The 20,687-nt window shown below is 39.7% G+C and overlaps 1 protein-coding gene across 1 annotated transcript in view; it reads right to left on the bottom strand.

The window, feature by feature from the left end:
* OGFOD3 (2-oxoglutarate and iron dependent oxygenase domain containing 3) overlaps positions 1-20,687 on the bottom strand; it is an 87,651-nt gene that overhangs the window by 56,733 nt on the left and 10,231 nt on the right. Inside the window, exons 3-6 of the mRNA XM_065416145.1 lie at positions 19,041-19,116; positions 17,631-17,673; positions 4,122-4,186; positions 3,443-3,499 (exon numbers count right to left, since the gene is read on the bottom strand). Coding sequence (XP_065272217.1) covers positions 3,443-3,499; positions 4,122-4,186; positions 17,631-17,673; positions 19,041-19,116 — 241 coding nt within the window. The remainder of the gene's footprint in view (positions 1-3,442; positions 3,500-4,121; positions 4,187-17,630; positions 17,674-19,040; positions 19,117-20,687) is intronic.

Here is a 20,687-nt window from a genome sequence, read left to right as displayed (position 1 = left end):
CAGCATGTTTTGCTGAGTGCTTTAAACAGTCCCAGGTCTCCCCCTGTCCCCTACATATACACTACATTCAGGAAGCCTCCATCATCTATCCACAGCAGGTTGGTAAATATGCAGTTACAGGACAGCAACATTCTGATCTTCCCACGAAAACAATCTTCTATTCACTCTCTCACTTTGTGATAGTAAATTAACTTTGTGTGTGCTGGAATCAATTGTCTACCCAAGTGCCATGAATCTGAGATATCCCCTTTTAGAGATGGAGATGTTATCTAGAGTCATACAAATGCCACTTCTCTGGATATACATTATGCAAACAAAGGAAATTAAAGTAATTTATCCAGAAGCTAGCACACACTTTAATCAATCTACTTTATACACTGGTTTTAAAATCATTCTGCTTAGCCTAAAATCTTTCCATTACAATCAACTTCCCAGGCCTCAAAACTGGCCTTCAGACTTTGCAACATGTATCAAACCCATACTAAAATATTTTGCTCCTGTTCCCCTTGCTGCCATTCCAGGTAGTTTCTATTCATGTTATCTATAAAATCCTTTGAGACTCTAGAGAGCCTTTTCTATCTACAACCATACTATATTGCAGCTCTATTTAAAAAACTCTTGTCCATGCAAACAAATCCTTGAATTTTCCAAATGAAAATCATTGTATCTTGCCCCTAACTTCATCATTGCAATTGCTCAGGATGTATTCCCACTTTGATAGGACACAATGGAAATAACTTTGCTAGCACAGATGAGCGTGAAACCAAGTCAATAGTAGAAAGAAAAGTATAAAGCTCCCCATAAATTCTGTTGACAGCAACTCTGTGTACTTTCACATAACGAGTCATGGATGATGCTGAAATACATATGACAAATTTAGGGAAGAACAGGACAAACTTAGGGAAGAAAAGCGTTGTGGCACAGTTACAGGAAAGGGGGTAGTGAAATCTACTCTGTACTAAATTAGAGGAACAATGGGGCATAATACTTTGTCGGAAGAGAAATGAGAAAAACCAATAGCAAGGCTAGAGTCCAAGAAAAAAAGACTTCAAATTAACCCCCTTCCTAAGTTTGGAGCCTACAGCACTGGCATCATGGAGAAGTATGTACAGAAGGCCTCTTCCCATCGAACTGAATGCTGGAAGAGGGAAATAAAAATAGTTGACATGAAGATTTTTCATCTCTTTGCAGTTTGGACTCTCACAAGGGCTGGAGCTAAGACATGACAATGGGCAAGGTAATAAATACTCTTTGGCTATCACTCAATTCTTTGCACATCTACACTCTGACAAGTTTTTAAAACACACAAGCCTTGATGGTATAATTTTCTTCTAATGCCACAGACAGGGAGCAGCTTTTAAACCAAGGATGCATATTCCAAGGTCTCTATTCTGGATAAAGATACAGACAAAGGGTCAAACAAGAAGAATTACTATCTTGGGAGCTAGAGGATAAAGCATGAGGGCACAGAAATTATAATTCATTCTGAAGCAGCAGCTATTTTGACACAGCTAATTTAGAAACCAGCCTTCTGGCTCAGAATGTCCGCTCTTGTTTGTTATTGTTGTAATCAGTAACACTCAGATGTGCATTTTATTTAGTTAGTGCTCTCCAGAGTGTATTTTTAAACAGACCTGGACAGGTAAATGGAAGTAATAAAGATAAATGCTCCTCAAGATAGCATACAACAATCCATTAAAGATATATGCTACTGGAGTCATGGTTAAAGAGGAACAAAAGCATTTAATAATTTTTCTTTGTGACTTGTCTCTGGCAGGTTGAAACATTCTCTATACCGACTAAGGAGTCCATAATCACTAGCTGCTGCTTTAATCCCCAAGTGGGAGGGGCAGAAATGTGAAGTACTTATACAATTCTTATAAATTCCGGTTTGTTTGGAATAGGGAAATACATAAAAAGATACCCCATAAATTAATCTGGTTATTTCAACAGGCTGGGAAGGAACAAGAGAGAATTATGGTTATTTCTAAATTCTACTAATATGGTGACAGGGGTTGGGGGGTATATACATAGATAGGATTAGATAAAATCTAAAATAGTTTTCATGTATAAAAACATCATAGCTCATCTATAAGATGATGGTATCTAGAAAGGCCAAGTTAGACAAAGATTAGCCATTTAAAGTGGTCAAGTTAAACCAGACAAAACTACCAGAGTAATACAACTCCAATCCAACTCCAACAGACAATTCATTCACAAGGCACAACAAACTTTGATCAGCATCCATAGGAACTTAATTACAGAGCTGTACAAATAATTGACTTTTTTTCCCATACAGACAGTGAAATATATATATTTTTTAAAGTTTGTCTTGAGTCAAACACAATGTTTTGTTCAACCCAAAATAAAACATTTCGTTTCCATTTCAAGTATTTTTTAGGTGAATTTTTTTTTTAAATAAAACAATGAAATTTTTAAACGAAGTCATTGCGAATTCAAAAACTGAAAATGTTTCATTTTAAAAATGTCAAAACTAAATGTTTTTTGGGCAATTTTTCATTTATTCGATGTAACAATTTGGTGAACCTACAACAAATTTGCAAAGTGCTACAGTCGATCCAAATCTTAATTTTTCTGCAAAAAAGTTTCACCTGAAAAAAAAAAAATTAATCCAGCTCTATTTAACAATAATACTTTAGCCACTAGAGGGAGCTCATATTCTTCCATATACTGAGAGTTACAAGATAAAATTAAATAAATTTGGAATACAAAATTTTCAAACCAAGTCTGCTCTGCAGTTCATGTCAAGATCTACAGTTACACAAAATTCCATGAAAATCAGAATACATTTACTATGTCCATTCAGCAAAGAAGTAATAAGGCTTGTTCCTAAATGTTGGCTATACATGTCTTCAGAGATAGGAAACTTATTAAAACATGCTGTGCACGTCATGTCAGTGAGTCAATCTGTATAAAAGATTAAACACCACCACCACAAGGCATGTTCCATTACAGCAATATTCCATATTCTGGCCCTGTAAAAAAGAGTGTTACTTTTCTAGCCAGACAACCAGAACACTCAAGAGCCTTTTCCCCTTTAACTATTTTAATGTCTTGACCTACCCTCTCATCATCATTATTTGAAGCTCTGTCCCAAACAATACAACAGGACAGGACTCCCTTCAGTTTTTATTACACTATATATCCTAAAACACTCACGAAACAGGGCCTAGAGCTAAAATGCATTAGACCTCCATCAATGTGCCTTAGTGCTGTGTAGAGCACCTTCCTTTCTGGTTGCATTAGTAGATCAGCTGGATGGGCCTATCTGGGACAGGAGTTTTTCAGTGTTAGCATGGGAGAGGTAGGAAATCTTGTGGGATTGAGAACATTCTGTTAACATAGCATCTCAAAGGGGCAACTCAGGGGAAAAAATGAAGTTATATTTTTGGTTCATTCTCCAATTACTGAATGACTTTACCGGTATAACTGGAAATCCTCTTCTGTAAAGACTTCTTGAATTTTATCCCCAAAGTATCTACAAAAACAAGAGAGAGTCTAAGAAGAGGGATTATGAACCCGATTGTTTGACATTACCAATCTGCATTTTCTCACCTCCCATTTATGCTTCATCTTTTCCACAAATAATCAATAAATTAAACTTGATACAAAAGCCCCACAAACCTTCCCACTGTTTGAATTTGATGATTAAAGAGATGCACAGCTCCCAAAGTGTTGTTCTAAGATGTTACTAAAATAAAAAGGGACCCAAACTCAATAAATATTGATAGGATTTACAAGGCAAAGAAAATATCCCTTAAAATAAGAATGTGGATTTCCCACTTTTAAAAAGTTGGTGCAAAACCCTGTGTTTCTTCTACTATTGATATAGCTATGGACTTTGAACTGCACAAAAGTCATTTGTTATCCAGTATTATACAAAGGTAAATCTTACAACTGAAATTACTAATAGCTTCCTAAGAGCCCAGTTCAATAACAATTATGTCAGATTTAGTGCCACACAAGCTTTTACAGGGTCCAAGAAACTACTGACAATCTATCAAATCCCTAATACGTGAGTTCTTATGCACTGTGAGAAGGTAGAACACCCAAGCTGTAGGAGGCTAAAGGAGAGAGAGTAAATCATTGTCCCACTTTACCTGTACAGATTAACAAAATGCTTCCCCACTGAAAGAGCTCCAGAATGCAAATCCAAGATTGAAGCCTGGGAAAGGAGACAGAAGTAAAAGAGTGGAAAAAAACAAACTGATAAGCATGGAAAAGCTTATGCCATTATTTTAAATCATCTTTCTAACAAACTATCCTAATTGAATGCTGTTTCCCTCACTCTTCAAACAGAATTATTTGTTCCCCAACAGTCAGATATACAATGTTAACAGCCAGTGATGAGCTGCCAAAATCTTAACAACCAGTTCCCTAGAAAAAGTTCTGATTTAAGGGATGTGCCACAGTATGTATTTTTTGTACCTTTCTCCATAAGAAGTGGCAATGCACTGAGACATTGGGAGTCATACTTAACAATTAAAAAAAAAAAAAAAAACATTGTTTCTGTTGTAATAAACATGTAAAAAAGTATTGCTTTATTACACGAATTTAAAATACATTTGAAAAGAAAATATAAAGAAGAGATGTATGAGTAAGCAAACAATAATAATATTTAAGAATGAAATGTCTATTATTCTTGTATTTTAAAATATTACATGTGAACTACTTAGGTTATTAAAAATGAAAAGTAATATATTCATGTTGAAGTATACAATGCAACAACAAACAACATTTTAAAGAATATTTAAGTACATTATTTATTACTAATTAGGTAGTAATTTCCAAATGGCTTCTTGATCTTCTCCATAATCTTTGGTGTTGGATACACGAACTCTGGTATCTAATGCGGATCGATGACTTCTCATCCATGATTTAACATATGGTATTGGGTTCCAGGAACTTAGTGGTTTTCCCAACAAATTGATGGTCATAAAGCTTGAGATATGTTTAATTGTTAAATTCGCCCTTTTATCACTACAAATAATATTCATCAAAGAAAAAGCTCTTTCTGCTTCTGCAGAACTAATTGCAATTGTGTTCATAATTTGCTTCGCTTTCCTTATTGTTTCCAGATCAGGAAGATTTTTTTGATTGAATGTTATTCTCTACACAGTCATGAAAATCATTTAAATCGACTACAAATTTTATGAATTTATTTAATTCATGCACTTTTTCTTCTCCTGATTTCCAAGGTAACTTGACTTCTTCAATATTCCATGAAGTGGGATCCATAACATTGAATAATTCAACTATTTTAGGTGTATTACGAGAATGACCTAAATTATCTTCTTTATATTTAATGTGATTTTCGTTTAATAATCTTGCCTTCATTTTTTCAATAATACACTCTATTACTTTGTCTCGTGGCAGTGATTTAAACCTTACATTATCTTCAAACTCTATGCACTTGAAAGCATCACTTTCTATCATTTCACTAATTTTATTTTCGTGTATACCAAAACTATCTTTTAATTGTATGAAAAAATCAATCGTTCGTTTGATTAGCTTATCTGCCTTTGTTAAACTCAATTGTCTCGCTTGCAGTGCATTTGATAACAATGCAAGTTCATCCAAAATGTCAATCATTAATGCCAAGTCTTAAAAATTCTTTGTTTTTCAATCTTTTTTTCCCATGCTAGAAAATGTCTTATTTTTGGAAAAGTAAATATAAAGAGCTGGATAAGCTCTCCAGACCGCTTTGACAGCTGTAAGGCTACAAGAAGCCCATCGTGGACCAAAAACACGGCCTATTTTGATGATTTCAATATATAGTTCTTCAGAAACTTGTTTAAGTTCAAACTGACTTTTATTTGACTGATGAAAAATTGCATAAATCTTGTCCAAAAAAATCTTGAAATGGCTTATTTCATTGATATCATTTACAGCGTCATCTAAAGTCAGTTGTAGCCGATGATTCAAACAATGCCAAATTATAATGTTTGGAAAATCTTGAATCAGTCTTGTAGCAACTCCAGATTTCTGTTCAAGAATGGTGCTCGCGCCATCAGAACAAAATCCGATTAAATTTTTCTTTAAATATTCTGTGTCAAATCCTGTATCAGTTAACGTATTTCTCAAAGCATAATAAATATTTTCTGCTTTTGTTGATTCTAATTCCACTAAATCGAGAAAAATTGTTGGTGAAGAATCTTGTAATTCACATTTTAAGAATTACAAGCACAGTTTTACTTGAAATTGTAGAAGCTTCGTCAATAATAATACAAATCTTTGAATTGTTTTAGATGATTTTACTAAAAAATTGTTTTCTTATTAATTCAGGAATATGTTCTACAATTCTGATGGCCAAAAATCGAGAATGTAGGCAGTTCCCTAATTCAGTTTCATTTTTAATTTGTAGCTCTACTTCATCCTCCATATCTGACATTTAAGCTTAAAGAGAAGTTTAAAGGATGACTTGAACAGTCTATATGTATATGGGGAATAAAATATTTGATAATGGACTCTTCAGTCTAGCAGAGAAAGATATTACACTATCCAATGGCTGGGAGCTAAAGCTAGACAAAAATCGAACCGGAAATAAGATTTAAATTTGTTAACAGTGAGGATAATTAAGCATTGGAACAACTTATCAAGGATCATTGTGGATTCTCCATTGGCAATTTTAAAATCAAGATTTACTTTTAAATCAGAATACATTTAACTGAACCTGATTTAAAAACTGACTCAACTAATGTAATTTTCAGTGTAGGCAGGGGTCCAACTGGCAAGAGATAGTTAAATGAGAGGACATCCTTTGATGTGTACATGGAATCCTGCCCTTCTCAAAGAGATACATACATGGTCTCTTTGCTACCTGTTTGACAAGACCTGTGACCACTCAAGTTGTTCGGATAGGTCACAGGCAATGATGGTTTTCGAGGGAGGGATAGCTCAGTGGTTTGAGCATTGGCCTGCTAAACCCAGGGTTGTGAGTTCAATCCTTGAGGGGCCATTTAGGGAACTGGGGTAAAAATCTGTCAGGGGGTTGGACTAGATGACCTCCTGAGGTCCCTTCCAACCCTAATATTCTATGCTTCTATGGTCATACCACTAGGTGACCTGTCCATACACAATGCAAACTCCATCTTTCCAGCAGGATGTGTCCTAGTGCTCTGATGGCCCTTCTTCATTAGGCAAGAGTCCACATTTTTATCATTACATGTGATTTGAAGTACAAAGATGCCATATCTAGATGACCGGGCTATCTAGTGGCAGCACAGGATATGGATACACAAGACTGCTGACCAGTCTAAGCTAACAATGCAGGTGCAGGCTCACTTCCAGCCTCATGGCAAGGTTTTGCATCACTCACTCACCATTCCTCCGGGACCGTGCTTGGCAAGGACATTGCTAGTAGCCACATGCAGCCTCTTAGCCAGAAAGCGTTGCTGCAACCAGGAGTCTTTGAATGCTCGGGGTTGAAATAGGGGAATCCCAGTGGATTCTGCTTCAGCCCCCACAATGAGGAAATATCCCTCTTCCCCCATCCATCCATGTGTTTTCGTCAGTCTCTTAAAGTGCATACATTATCAAGCTATTAAAATGGACACGGCATGGAGTGTGCAGACCCCTCCACCCTTGTAGCCCCCCGAAAGCATTTAGAGGACTAATGTACACAAGTCATCCTACATCAAAAGTCAGCCAAGGAGAGCTCCTGCAATAAGCTTTACTCAAACCTCAGTGTAATAGTCTTATTGAAGACCTCAACTTCTGTGCAACAATCTAAGTTACAGCCATAACTGTGGAGTTGCTACAGAAGCTCTGTAATGGTTGTAAGCTTTTTAATAGATAAGACCAGGAAATTTTATAACCAGGAATGGCAGGACACGTAGTTGAATAAGTAGGTTTAATTTAAAAAACTCCTTTGCTTCCCAACTTCAATTTACCTTGAGCATTCATTCAAAATATCAATTTTCCTCTTGCTTCCTGAAGCAGCATGGGCTTGCAGCAATGCAGGGGATCCAAAACGATCAGCCCCGCTAATGAAAAGGCAGCGGATGGGCTCCCACAAAAATGAAAGATATCCATAGCTGGGAAGATAATGGCTGCAATATGAAGCCTGGAAAGGCAGATGGAGGAGACTGAAAAGAAGCAGGGAAGGGAATGAATAGCCCTCAGCACTGCCTTAGAGAGGGAAAAGAGACTGAATGCCAGAGGTGTATAAGGGCTCAATTATACATATACACAGGGCTTCTTTTTGTTCAATTGCTGTCCTGAAAAGAAGCTGAATCACAGCTATTTTCGCATAAAGCCATCTGAGAACATTAGGTGCTTATTGGCCTTTCAGTACCATTTTCTACACTTGGGAAGTTAGCTTGGAGGAAGACTATGGCAACACTACACCCAAACAAATCTCAGCGCTCTGATCCAGATACGTCACACCTCACTTCAGCTCAACACGCCCAGCATGAAAGCCTTGATAAAGCTTGTACAGAGATGGCAGAACGACTGCTAACACTTTCCACCCACCTTTTAAGAGTGATTATAATAGAACAATTTCCCTTATGCCATTGCACAGAATTCCTGCTAGAAAGATTCTGAACTTCCCTTAAAAGAATGAAGCACAAATTTAGACATCGTCACATCCCCAAGCCTTGTTAGTGGTTTCTTTGTCTATCATCCTCCTATTGGGGAGACAACATTGAACTGGGATTTGCAGGTGCTCAGCAACTGATGACAAAAGGAACTCACTCCTCCCTTTAAAGCAGTGACAAAAGGGACATCTGACCCTTGCTTTGAACACTGTCTGCTAAATAGATGTCAACAAATAAATATTTGTCCTCTGCCTCAGCAACTCAGCTTTCTCCCCACGCACACAAACCTTTTTTCCCCCCTTTGATAAATGGTTATTTAGAAGTGGTTATCTGAAGGGAAGCTGCATGGGCACAAGCTGCCCAAGAGGAAAAATAAAACAAAACAGACTCTTGATTTTAGGTGAAGAGGTTGGTATGGCTCAGGACCTGCCTGATTTTCCGTATCGCCTCCACATCAACACTCCTGTGTTTGTGTGTGAAAAGTAATGTCAGTTCTACAATCGCCAACTCTTTCTGAGCAGAACCAGACATGACCAGGCCCAACTGTATGTAGTCGTGCTCAGTTCTCAAAACAAATTCCATATTTCAACCTCCACCTCAATTTGAATCTTGAAAGAAGAGGTGCAAGAGATGAAGTGTTCATCCACTGTGCTGCCTAGGCCTTTTGCAGATTAGGTTCATCAGGTTCAATGCACATGAAGTCTAACTCACGTGTAAGTTCCCAGTCAGATTCCAGAGATCACAGGTTACCATAGTTAAACCAATATTTTGCCATGGTATCTGATACACATTTGCATTGGATACAGATTTAATGCTTCTTGCTGATTAGATATTATAATTATAATTATACATGGGGGTGAATTATAATTATACATGGGGGTGGTAATCTTACCAATTTAGCTGATTCTTGTGTTGGTTTAAATACTGGAGCACGGAATGGGCACTGCTAATGGCTATGTTTCAAAACTCAAAAGATAACTAAATACAATAAATCTGTAGTTTAGAACCCTTTCAACATTGTCCTTCTGCTTGGTTGGGTTATAAGATCTGCTGCAGAGCTATGGATTAGCTGCCTTTCTTATCCTAGCTTCTGCCTAAAGTTTAAAATTGGAAACATGTGATGCCTCAACATCCAAAACGTTTCTAAATACTCAGATACTCAAGCAACAGGCACTTCAAAAATGCATGGAACAATGACAACTGAAGAAAAAGCCCACATGGATATCCCCATCTTAACATCGTGTCACATGCAATTTCCATTAGCTTTTAACTGGGAAAAAGAGAGTCTTCATGTCATGAAAATCTTGCTGTGTTCCTTTAATCCTGCTACAATTCTGCAAGCTTTATAAGATGACTCATATCCTAACTGCTATGGCTGGGCTTTAATTCCTGCCAAAGGAAAGAAATAAGGTTCAAACGGTTCCTTGGAGGAATCTTAGAAACTGTACTAACAGCACTTTGTTGTGTGAGACCTTTGGTCAGGGACGCAAGTTAGCAGAAAGGCCAAGACGGGCCGCGAAAGGTGTAGGCAGGCAGGTATCAAGGAGAGCCAATTTTAGCGCTTACAAAGAATTAAGAAAAAACGAGGAGTCCTTGTGGCACCTTAGAGACTAACAAATTTATTTGGACATAAGCTTTCGTGGGCTAAAACCCACTTCATCAGATGCATGAAGTGAAAAGCACAAGGACTCCTCGTTGTTTTTGCTGATACAGACTAGCACGGCTACCACTCTGAAACCTGTCACCATGCAAAGCAGAGAATTGAGAAGCACCTCACAGGTGATCAGTTCAGCTTTCAGAGCTAGAAAAAGGGCTGGTGGAGTCTGCTTGAGCAGATGAGCCAGGGAAACGACAGTGAGCCAGCAGTGAAAGAATCCAGACAATTCCCTCTAATCGACAAGGGGAAGGAATAATCCAGGCAACAGCAGGAAATAACTGGGAGGGACATCAAGCGAAGTGGAAGATGCACATTGCCAAAAGAGATGTGGCAGCTACTTACAAAGGGTAGTAAGATGCTTAATATACGGGAAGAACCAATTTGTGACCTGCAGGCAATGTAAGGGACAAGAAATGGGGGAAATAAGTGTTATAGGGTGCAGAGGACCTACCCCATCCCTGGGAAATAAAGAGCTAACAGCAACTCAGGGGCTATACAGATACTCCAGGACCATGAACCAGGAACAGGATGGGAGATACTGCATGTGAGAAAACTGTTATTCACCCAGGCAAGAAACCCCGAGCTGGGGAATGTGTGTGCACTTGTTACCTCTTTCTGTGACCAAGAGATACAGTTTTCCCTGCAAAAAGGGGATCTGAACAGCTGACCCTGTGGGTTTTGTGCTAAACAAGAAGTAACAGAGAGGCGACTATGGGAGGAGGAAAAGAGACTGCTCTCTGGTGTCTCTGCACAAATGCCAATAGCACCAGTAATCAACGGGATGAGTTTAATTTACGTTGGAGAGAAGTCATGAGAACAGTAATTACAGAGCCATGAAGGAATGAATCACAACTGGAACATTAAACACAAGTAGGAACACAGTGTAAAGGAGGCATAGAAAAGCAAAGGTCACTGTCTTTGTAAAGAAGCAACTAAAAACTAAACGAAGGCAAGTGGCAATCATGCCAACGAGAATGACAATAAAATAAAAGAATGATGAGCATAGCTATTTGAGAATCAGTCTGTAGAGAGATTAATCATGGTTCAGAAGCAGCACATAAGTGGGTGAGGTTCTCTGGTCTGTGTCGTGCAGGAGGTCAGGCAAAATTATTGTAATTGTCCCTGCCAGCCTTAAAATCTATGAATATTTATCCATGAATCATTACTGAGGGAGACAGGAGAAAAAGCTTAGCACCATAACTTGGTGACTTCAGCAATTCAGAAGTTTGCTGGGAATTTCCTAACATGTGAGGGTGGAAAAGTCAAGGAGAAAATAATGTCTTACACTTAAAATTCGTCAACAGAGGGGAAAATGATAACGGAGGAGAAACTGACAGGCCAAAGAACACCAATTCTTTGAGTTTAGTACATTATGTCATGATATCGTGTCCAGCCAAAAAAATACCCTGAACCTCAGTGACTCCTAAACTAAAAGGCATGGCAGGCAATATCCGGTGTGTCTAGCTGTGAAAAAACAATGAAGGGGTATAGAAAGTTAAGAGAGCTGGAATAGAGTCTACATCTTAATTTGAAGCAACTCAAATCAGGAGGACAAACTGTGGAGAGATCAGTTTGGCTAAAAAGAGGTCTAAAAAAATTAAAAGGGAGGAAAAGGGTTTATATGAAAGATTTGAAAGTTAACAACTATCCAAAGAAAAATATGTGCAACTGGACAGAGAGTCATCCAACACACCTTATAAGCCCTAAGAAAATTTAAGAAGCAGGCTAATTCAAATCCAGTCCAACTTGCGTGCAGTTTTTTTGGTAGGCGGAAAGAACAGCTAGATGAAATAAAATGTAAAGCAGTCTCTAAACCATCAGGAAAAGAGGGGAGGATGAAAGGCTCTAATGAGACATCACCAACATCAGACACAACACATCATAATCTGGCCTAACAGCTGAGAGCTTTTTGGCTAATGCTGTGGGAAATGCAAGCACAAGCATTAAGTGAGATGGAGCAAAAAAAGACAGGGCAACAGTAGAGGAAAAAATGCATAAGAGAAAGTGAGAGTTAAAGAACTTGTGTCCAAAGGCCTCCCCTCTACTGACATGAAAGAGGATGGAGTAAAGCTTCAGCAAGCATCATGAAGGCAGATGACCCAAAATCTCAGTCCACTGGGGAAAAAAATAAGTCTGTGGTGAAAATAAATAAGATTGCATTTCAGTGGAGCTCTCTGGGTTAAGGGACCAGTGCGAGGATCATATGTCCTAGGATCAGGATCAGTCAGGAGACCAGAAAACCCAAACCCAAAGCCCAAAGGAAGATGGGGGCTGAGGACTCTGAGAACCCCAGAGGTTAGGAATAAAATCACTCTATGGCAGGACACTGTGGGCACCAACTTAATGCAATTCTTTGCAAACCATTCACTAAAGCTAGCAGCACTTGGATAAGGGACATTTACACTTGCTTCTTTCAAGTGAAGCAATCTGTTACCAATCTGTTGAAAAGCAAGAGCCACCCCCAGCATTCAATGTAATTTGAGCTGAAGCAGCCCACAGCCAAACAGTTTCTCTAATAGGTGCCAATCAAGATGATATGATTTCACATACTGCAATTATCCTTCATGCTGAGAAGAGTCCCTTGTCCTCAGATAAATCAGTAATCCAATTAATGCTCCCTTAGCCAATTCAAAGGGAATATATGTGCCTAACACTATTCAAAACTGTGCCCAATTCAACTGTTACATCAACACAAAATACAGATCCACAACACAATGATAGCTGATACAGTAATGAAAGAATGACTAGCTTTACACAAGCAGAGTTGGCATTCATTGATAATGAACTCAATGTTCTGTTCCCTCCAGACTCAATAATAAAATACTGCCTCAAAATGTGGTGCTGTGAGGATGATTGTACAGTGCTTTGAACATGTAACATGCTATATAAATGCTAAGTGTTGTTACTATAGCATAAGTGGGAATACTTATGTAAAATGCAAGAGGTTCAGTGGGATGCCCCATCATCTACTGTTCTATGAATTATTTTCAGAGCTGTCTTCCTTTCACCTAATTAAAAAAAAATTTTTACAAAAAGGGACAAAGAAGGAACTAGGAAATAATTTCAGGTGTGGCATCTTGGGCACAATATAAAACTAGATCTACAGTTGAAGTGAAGGCTGCCTTCTTCCGAAAGACAATCCAAATACCATTTCTATTTCTACCTAAACTTAGTACCAAGGAAAGCAACATATTTCGTGGGATGATGATAAAACAAAGGAGCTACTGACTCCACAATATCTCTCAATCAAGTTCAAATATAATCTGGAAAAATTTAGGATGATAACTCATACCTACACGGAGTCCCTGACTTCCTTGTTTTAGCATCTTTATTTAATGTTCAGACACATTCTATGAGACATCAATGTGTTACTGTAGGTGATGTCAGATACTTTTACATCCTCTGCCATAAACTAGTGTACATACTGTATTTAAATACAGAGCAAGGTTAGTGTATGTTCCAAGATGTGATGGAGAGCTTGGAATAGATTGGAACTGAGAAACCACCCTGGACATCACATTCAATTGCACAGTTGCATTAATTTATTCTACTGCCACAAAACCCATCTTCCTTTCCATGCCCTCCACCCCCAAAACACCCAGCTATGGATCAAAGTTGAAAATACTCATTGGGAAACATTTGTTGATCATTATTTTCTATCTTGATATGGACAATAGGTTTTTCATTATGGTCTCCAAATGGCCCAGCTCCACTCCCCAGGCTTTGGCTCCCAGCTCAGTACCTCCTTCCCTCCCAAGTGCACCATGGAATAAGGAAGTTTGTAGCCATCTTATTTCCCCAGGCCTCAGCTACTGCACTCTTTTCCAGGCTGCCTAGCTCATCAGCCCACATTTCTGTCTCCCCCATTCCCTGGCAACAAGCTGGATTCCATCTCTCTCCCCCACCCCCAATACCTTGCTACCTGGCTTCACGAAACAGCATCAGAGACATGCACTGTAAAGCCAATTAAATCTGCAGAACAAGAGACAGCTACATGCAGTTCCCAGCAGGGCAGGGAGACAGCTATAACATATGTTTTGGTTCATGTTTGAGGTTCTTTCTGCAACCACAAGGTCTAGAAATGATTTCATATTTTAATGAAAGCTGAGATTCTAGAGCACAGTTCTGCAGCAATGGGGTTGTCAAGGCTGCTTCCCCACTCTGAACTTTAGGGTACAGATGTGGGGGCCTGCATGAAAACTTCTAAGCTTAACTACCAGCTTAGATCTGGTCCGCTGCCACCACTCTCGATGCTAATTCCCTTCCCTGGGTAGCCTTGAGAGACTCTTCACCAATTCCCTGGTGAATACAGATCCAAACCCCTTGGATCTTAAAACAAGGAGAAATTAACCATTCCCCCTCCTTTCTCCCACCAACTCCTGGGGGATCAAGATCCAACCCCCTTGGATCTAAAAACAAGGAAAATCAATCAGGTTCTTAAAAAGAAGGCTTTTAATTAAAGAAAAAGGTAAAAATCATCTCTGTAAAATCAGGATGGAAAATAACTTTACAGGGTAATCAAACTTAAAGAGCCCAGAGGACCCCACTCTAGCCTTAGGTTCAAAGTACAGCAAACAGAGGTAAACACCCTAGTAAAAGGTACATTTACAAGTTGAGAAAACAAAGGTAAACTAACACGCCTTGCCTGGCTGTTTACTTACAAGTTTGAAATATGAGAGACTTGTTCAGAAAAAGCAACAGAGGGTCCTGTTTTTACAGATTCAGACTAACACGGCTACCCCTCTGATACTTGTTCAGAAAGATGTGGAGAGCCTGGATTGATATCTGGTCCCCCTTTGTCCCAAGAGCGAACAACCCCCCAAAACAAAGAGCACAAACAAAAGCCTTCCCCCCCGCCCCCCCAAGATTTGAAAGTATCTTGTCCCCTTATTGGTCCTTTTGGTCAGGTGTCAGCCAGGTTACCTGAGCTTCTTAACCCTTTACAGGTAAAAGGATTTTGGAGTCTCTGGTCAGGAGGGATTTTATAGTACTGTACACAGGAGAGCTGTTACCCTTCCCTTTATAGTTATGACAGGGGTGAATTCCACAACTGCTAAATTGTGGGATACACAGGACCCTGAATAAGATGTTTCCTATCCTTTGTTACATGCCTTGGTAAGCAGTGAAATAATTAAGAATGTTGTCTTTTAAATTAGCATTGCTGGTATCTGAGTTAGAACCCATTGAAATGGAGCAGTTCACACCTGAGAGTTTTTTTTCAGGGTCTGAAAAGTTGGGAAGGCATCTCTGCATTGGTTACACCCAGCTTGTGTTTTCAAGGTTTTCTTTGCAACCATAAACTGGAGATTTATGGGGGAGGGTTAAAAATGAAAGCTGAGACTTTAGAGGACAAGTGAGAGGCCTGTTCACATTCCCTTAGACAGTTCTTTGCACTCCACCCACAGGGTTACACTGACACTTGGGGAAATTGGCTTTAAAGCAAGAATCTGGTCTCTCAGGACCAAATCGTTCCATCTTTACTCAAGCAAAACTCCCAATAATTTCAATGGGGACTTTGCTAAAGTAAGGACTACTGGGTTTTTGCCATTAGAGAAAAATAAAATGTGTGTGGCAAAGGTTAGGTTCCAGATTAGTAGATTGGAACTGTATGATTGAATCATATTACATAGAAACAGACATCCAACAGAAGGAAACCTACACCCCGCACCTACTCATAAAGCGGGTGGACAGAAATGGGATACAGGAGGAAAACAAATAATACACCAAACTTTTCCTTGCTTTGACTAAAACAAGACAAAATGAAGTCACTTATTCAGTAGTTAATCAAACTATTAATTTTGTAGCTGCAACTATATTTCTACAGTGCAATGGACAAAGACAAATCCATAGATTTGAGACTGACATGCTGATCTGAGTGCTTATGTAACCCACCCACACACCTCCTTGGGTGTGGTGTTCTGCCCCATCTAGTGGCACCGAGACCACTTAAAGAGAGAGTTAAACAAGTCTGCTCTACAGCTTTAACTAAGAGTCAGTTGGGTTTTTAGCTCATGCGGTAGAGGCTCATGCACTAAGCTCCAGAGGTCCCCAGTTCGATCCTGCCCGCCGACGACCAGAGTCTGTTGGCGTTACACTTAAAGTCTGCCTGAAAATAAAGGAATATAACTATGGTAAACATGTCTTGCATTTCTACAGGTTTTATATGTCACTCCACCTGTGCAAGGATTGCGGCTGGAGAGTTGTGGCACTTGGTTAGTGAGAGAAAATAAAGGGAACGTAAACTGGGCTTACAAACAGCTGAAAAAAGTCAGGAAAAATAAAGGCTACAACGGCAAAAAGTAGCATCAACTGCAGGAAAAAGCAAATGGTATTATTAGTCTGAGTAAATGAAGGCTTTATTTAATATTTAACTCCTTCCCCTCCTAACTTCTCTTCTACCCTTCCAAAGCCTAGCCAGTGTGTATTGCCAAAAAACACCAGCCTTCATCCATTTCTGCAGAGGCAAGTCCCAATCTACTTTCTCCAAACCTGATGGACAGAGAACTCTTCCCAGATGAGTGGTTGTTCTCCTTGGGGTTTGGGGGCAGTGCTCATTAAAGAGCTGCTATACTGAGGCCTCCTAGGAAGAGACTTGAACTCTTGATTTATAAACAATTTTTGTTTCTGTGTCTCATTTCCCTCATTCCTTACTGATAAGGATATCTGCATGAAAATTAGAGAAGAGTTTCTCAAATTTCTATCAACTCCTTGTCCATTTCCTTTCTAGTCCTAATTCAGCAGAAGACTAAAGCAGGTGCTTAACTTTAAGCATGCAAGTAGTCATACCAGGCTTTAACAATCACATCATCTTCTACCACAAAATAGGATGTCACAGATTACCAATATAGGTGGGGAATATGCAGCCAACTCTTCAGAACTAAAGATTCTATTCCTCACACAAATATGCTGAGGAATAAAGAGTGAGGGAAGAGAAATGAAAGGGAATGTACATCAAAGGAAGAGAATTGTTTTTAAACAGAATGTTTTTCAAAGGTCTTCTTGAGGCACCAAATATGTTTCATGTTACCCCAAAACTGATCTCTAAGGGGTTTCCACAGTTTATTTTAGAGGCACAGTTTTGAAGAACCAGGAGTCAGAGGTTAATGCACCAGTGCTGTAGTTAATAGCATCCATGTCCATAGCACAATATCATGCACCAGACTGCAGAGTACAGCATGGGTGTTATATTTACAAACTGAAAAACAGAGAATGAGTAAGTTATAATGCAAATGCCATGATCTCTACTACTGAGGAAGATCAACATCTCCATAAGGAGATCTTGCCAAATCGGGGTAGCCAGTGGAATTATCCATCCTACTTCCTCCCCTTGCCCCCTCCCAAAAACGCATTTAAAACCTGAAAATCTTGCCTTAACAACAGAAGAATGTAAAAGGTAACAGGACGCTGCTCACCCCTCCATCAGATCCTCCCAAGGACAGTCCCCTCTCCGCTATTCTGCAGGTGAAATAACAGTCTCAAATCAGAACTACAGCCAGACCTCTTTGTCCTTAACAATACAATTTACAATGTACAGCTGTCGGGTAAATATTAGCCAACACAACACATGTAATGTGCATTGGTGAAGAGAGTTGTCATTGGCTTGAAATCCTTATGATCTTGCTGTTACAAGTCACAAGCAGGCAAATAAACCCATGATACCAAGAAGGGTAGAGCATTTGCTTGCAAGAAGATGGCTGCAATGTGGGGCATTCTCAGCCCTCTTGCGGGAATCCCAAAGACGCTTTAAAAAAAAAAAATCCCTGGCTTCCAAAGATATCCTGCCAAACAGGACTAATGTGAAGAGGCCTACATTTCGATTCTAAGGGCAATAATACAAAATCTCTACATTATACTGGACTATAAAAATAAGAGACCAGAATTAGAAAGGGATGGACCCTTGACTTGGCTGGTGAACAAGCCATTACAATATGTGAGGACTGGGATCTATACCAGTCCTGCATCAAAAGGGGGCTGGGAGACTTAAGGCTATGTAAGGTCTCCCATGTAGCCACTCTATGCTTGCGGGAGAGAGCTCTCTTTGCCGGCATAGTTAAACCACCCCCAACGAGCAGAAGTAGCTATGTCAGCAGGAGAGCGTCTCCCGCCGACATAGCGCTGTCCACACCGGCACTTCTGTCGGTGAAACTTACGTCAGATGGGTGGGGGGGTTTCACACCCCTGACCGACCAAGGCTTTACTGACAAAAGTGCTAGTGTAGACATAGCCTTAGAAGCAGTGTTCTCAGTCAACCCACAGTTTATAATACAGACCACATCACTTAGGCAGCCCCTAGTGTTTGGTTACTGAAAACAACTGGTATTCAATTAGGCTGTTCACCTGCCCAGCTGTGTCAAGTTCAAGCATCTCTTAGCACTTGACCACAGCACCGCACATTGGAGTCACAGAGGAAGCCATCTGCCTTACTGCATTTTGTTAGCTCTAGCTCATAGCAGCTCATAGCTACTACTATGCACAGAAAGGAGATAGGGTTACAAAAAATGGGGGAAAGTCTGACCGGGAACAATGGAGCAAATGAAAATCCCTAATTCAATCCAGGACAATACCATATTTCCTTCCATTGGGACATGAGTCTTCCTCCCCAATCTCCAGTGAATAAGACAGAGTGTCCTAGACGACTAGAGCAGCCAGTTGCAAAATAGAAGACGACTTTGGAAAAGATTTTAACACCCTGAACTGTTAGCCTTAGTCCTCAGCTAATGACCTTTGCACGAATGACATGGTGTAAACACTTTCAATGTAATTCCACTTGCCTCTAGTCCAATGCTACTAAGGTAATTTTTTAAGGCTAAAAGAAAAATTACCTACGGATTCTTTCAGCTTCCTCCCTGGTAATTACTGCGTCTGTTATGCCTCTTCCACACTTTCTAGGAGTGCACCCTGGAGATGGATGATAAAAAGCAGACTACATTACAAAGAAGCACACACTGAATCTCAATATCCCACCTCCCAGTTTCCCAAGTTTTGTTCTCCTTGAAAGGAAAATTGACAGGTTAAAAATGATATTTTGGAAACCGATTTCTTGACCTGATTACTACCACCTACCTAAGATTGTTAAAACTAAAACCAATCCAAATTTACATTTCATTTTGAGTCCTAGTTCTCATACATGAGCAAGATGTTTGGGTTAAAGACAATGCAAGGGAATGCCATGCCCTTAAAAATAAACTATTACAATTAGCATGAAAACAATTCCTGGAAACATTTATTTTGCTCCTAGGTTTCTGTAAAAATAAGCTTGTTAAAAATAAAAATAAAGGCTTACACGCTGACCTATGTCCCTTTGCTAATCTATCAAAATAAACAGACTCAGTGCGGTCTGAGGTTAAGACTTAGTGCCAGAGAAGTTAGCCTTTGTTTAGAATGGTATCATATGTCAGGTATGACTTTATCAGAAACACTGTACTTCATTCCTATATGTATGAAATAGGAAGTGGGAAACATAATGACCTCTCACTTCTTCCCAAGGGCAGAATTAAAGAAGGCAAAGATTCCTGCTTGCATAATGGTCCTTGGAATGCAGAAAGGTATTGGCTGACCTGGCCCCACATGCAGCATTTCAGCCCACAGGCAAGCAGGGGCAAAGAATAGGAGATGGTTCAGGGTCTGGCAGTTCTACACAAAGCCTTTCATCTCATGTCAACAGTTCAAATCCAGCCTTGGTCTGAAATAATTTACTATCCAATGACCTATGTGCAATGGGTTTGTCATTTCTGTGCATTTTCTAGCGAATGACCATCCCAAATCACAACATACCACCACAATTAGCGCCCTAGAAATTATTTGTATTATCCTACACCTATGAGGATGGACCAAGACCCCACTGTACAAACACAGAACAAAAAAATGGTCCCCGCCCCAAGGAGCTTACAATCTAAGTAGTTCGCAGTCTCAACAGAAAGGCCAGGGATTGGATGGCCATGGGGAGCAAACTAGCTCCGTGCAAGTAAAGGGAGGGCCCACCAGTCCACCTCTACTGGAAGAATGACGACTGCCGCACAGGGCTGTGGAAGTGAAGTATATTAGGAGCAGAGGACGGAGTGCATATCAGCTGAATCTTGCAACACCATTTAAGAGATCCAGCTTCAGGACTGACCTTAAGCATCTCTGCAATCAACCCCATGCTAAGATCTTGGTGGTAAAGAGTTCTAAATACTCTTCTATGGCCTGAGAAGCCAGCTCATGAAATGATGACCTGAGATGATACTAATCATCCCTTCCCTCCCAGCTGCATGGAAGTGTGCCATGACGTCAGCAGGCAAGCAACAAAGGGTAGGGAGAGAAAGAGACTCAAGGATATAACCATGGAGAAGAGGCAGGACCCATAATTCCCAGGCCTTAGGTGCCCTAATTGCATTTATAAGAGTAACTGTCCAAGAGGCCATCTCCGTTGCCTGACAAAGCACCAGAAAGGGTATAACTGGGACATTGAAGACTGTCACCTCCATCAG

This window comes from Emys orbicularis, chromosome 13 (assembly GCF_028017835.1).
Source record: "Emys orbicularis isolate rEmyOrb1 chromosome 13, rEmyOrb1.hap1, whole genome shotgun sequence".
Classification (NCBI taxonomy): domain Eukaryota; kingdom Metazoa; phylum Chordata; order Testudines; family Emydidae; genus Emys; species Emys orbicularis.
This window is presented reverse-complemented; position numbering and strand designations above follow the sequence as displayed.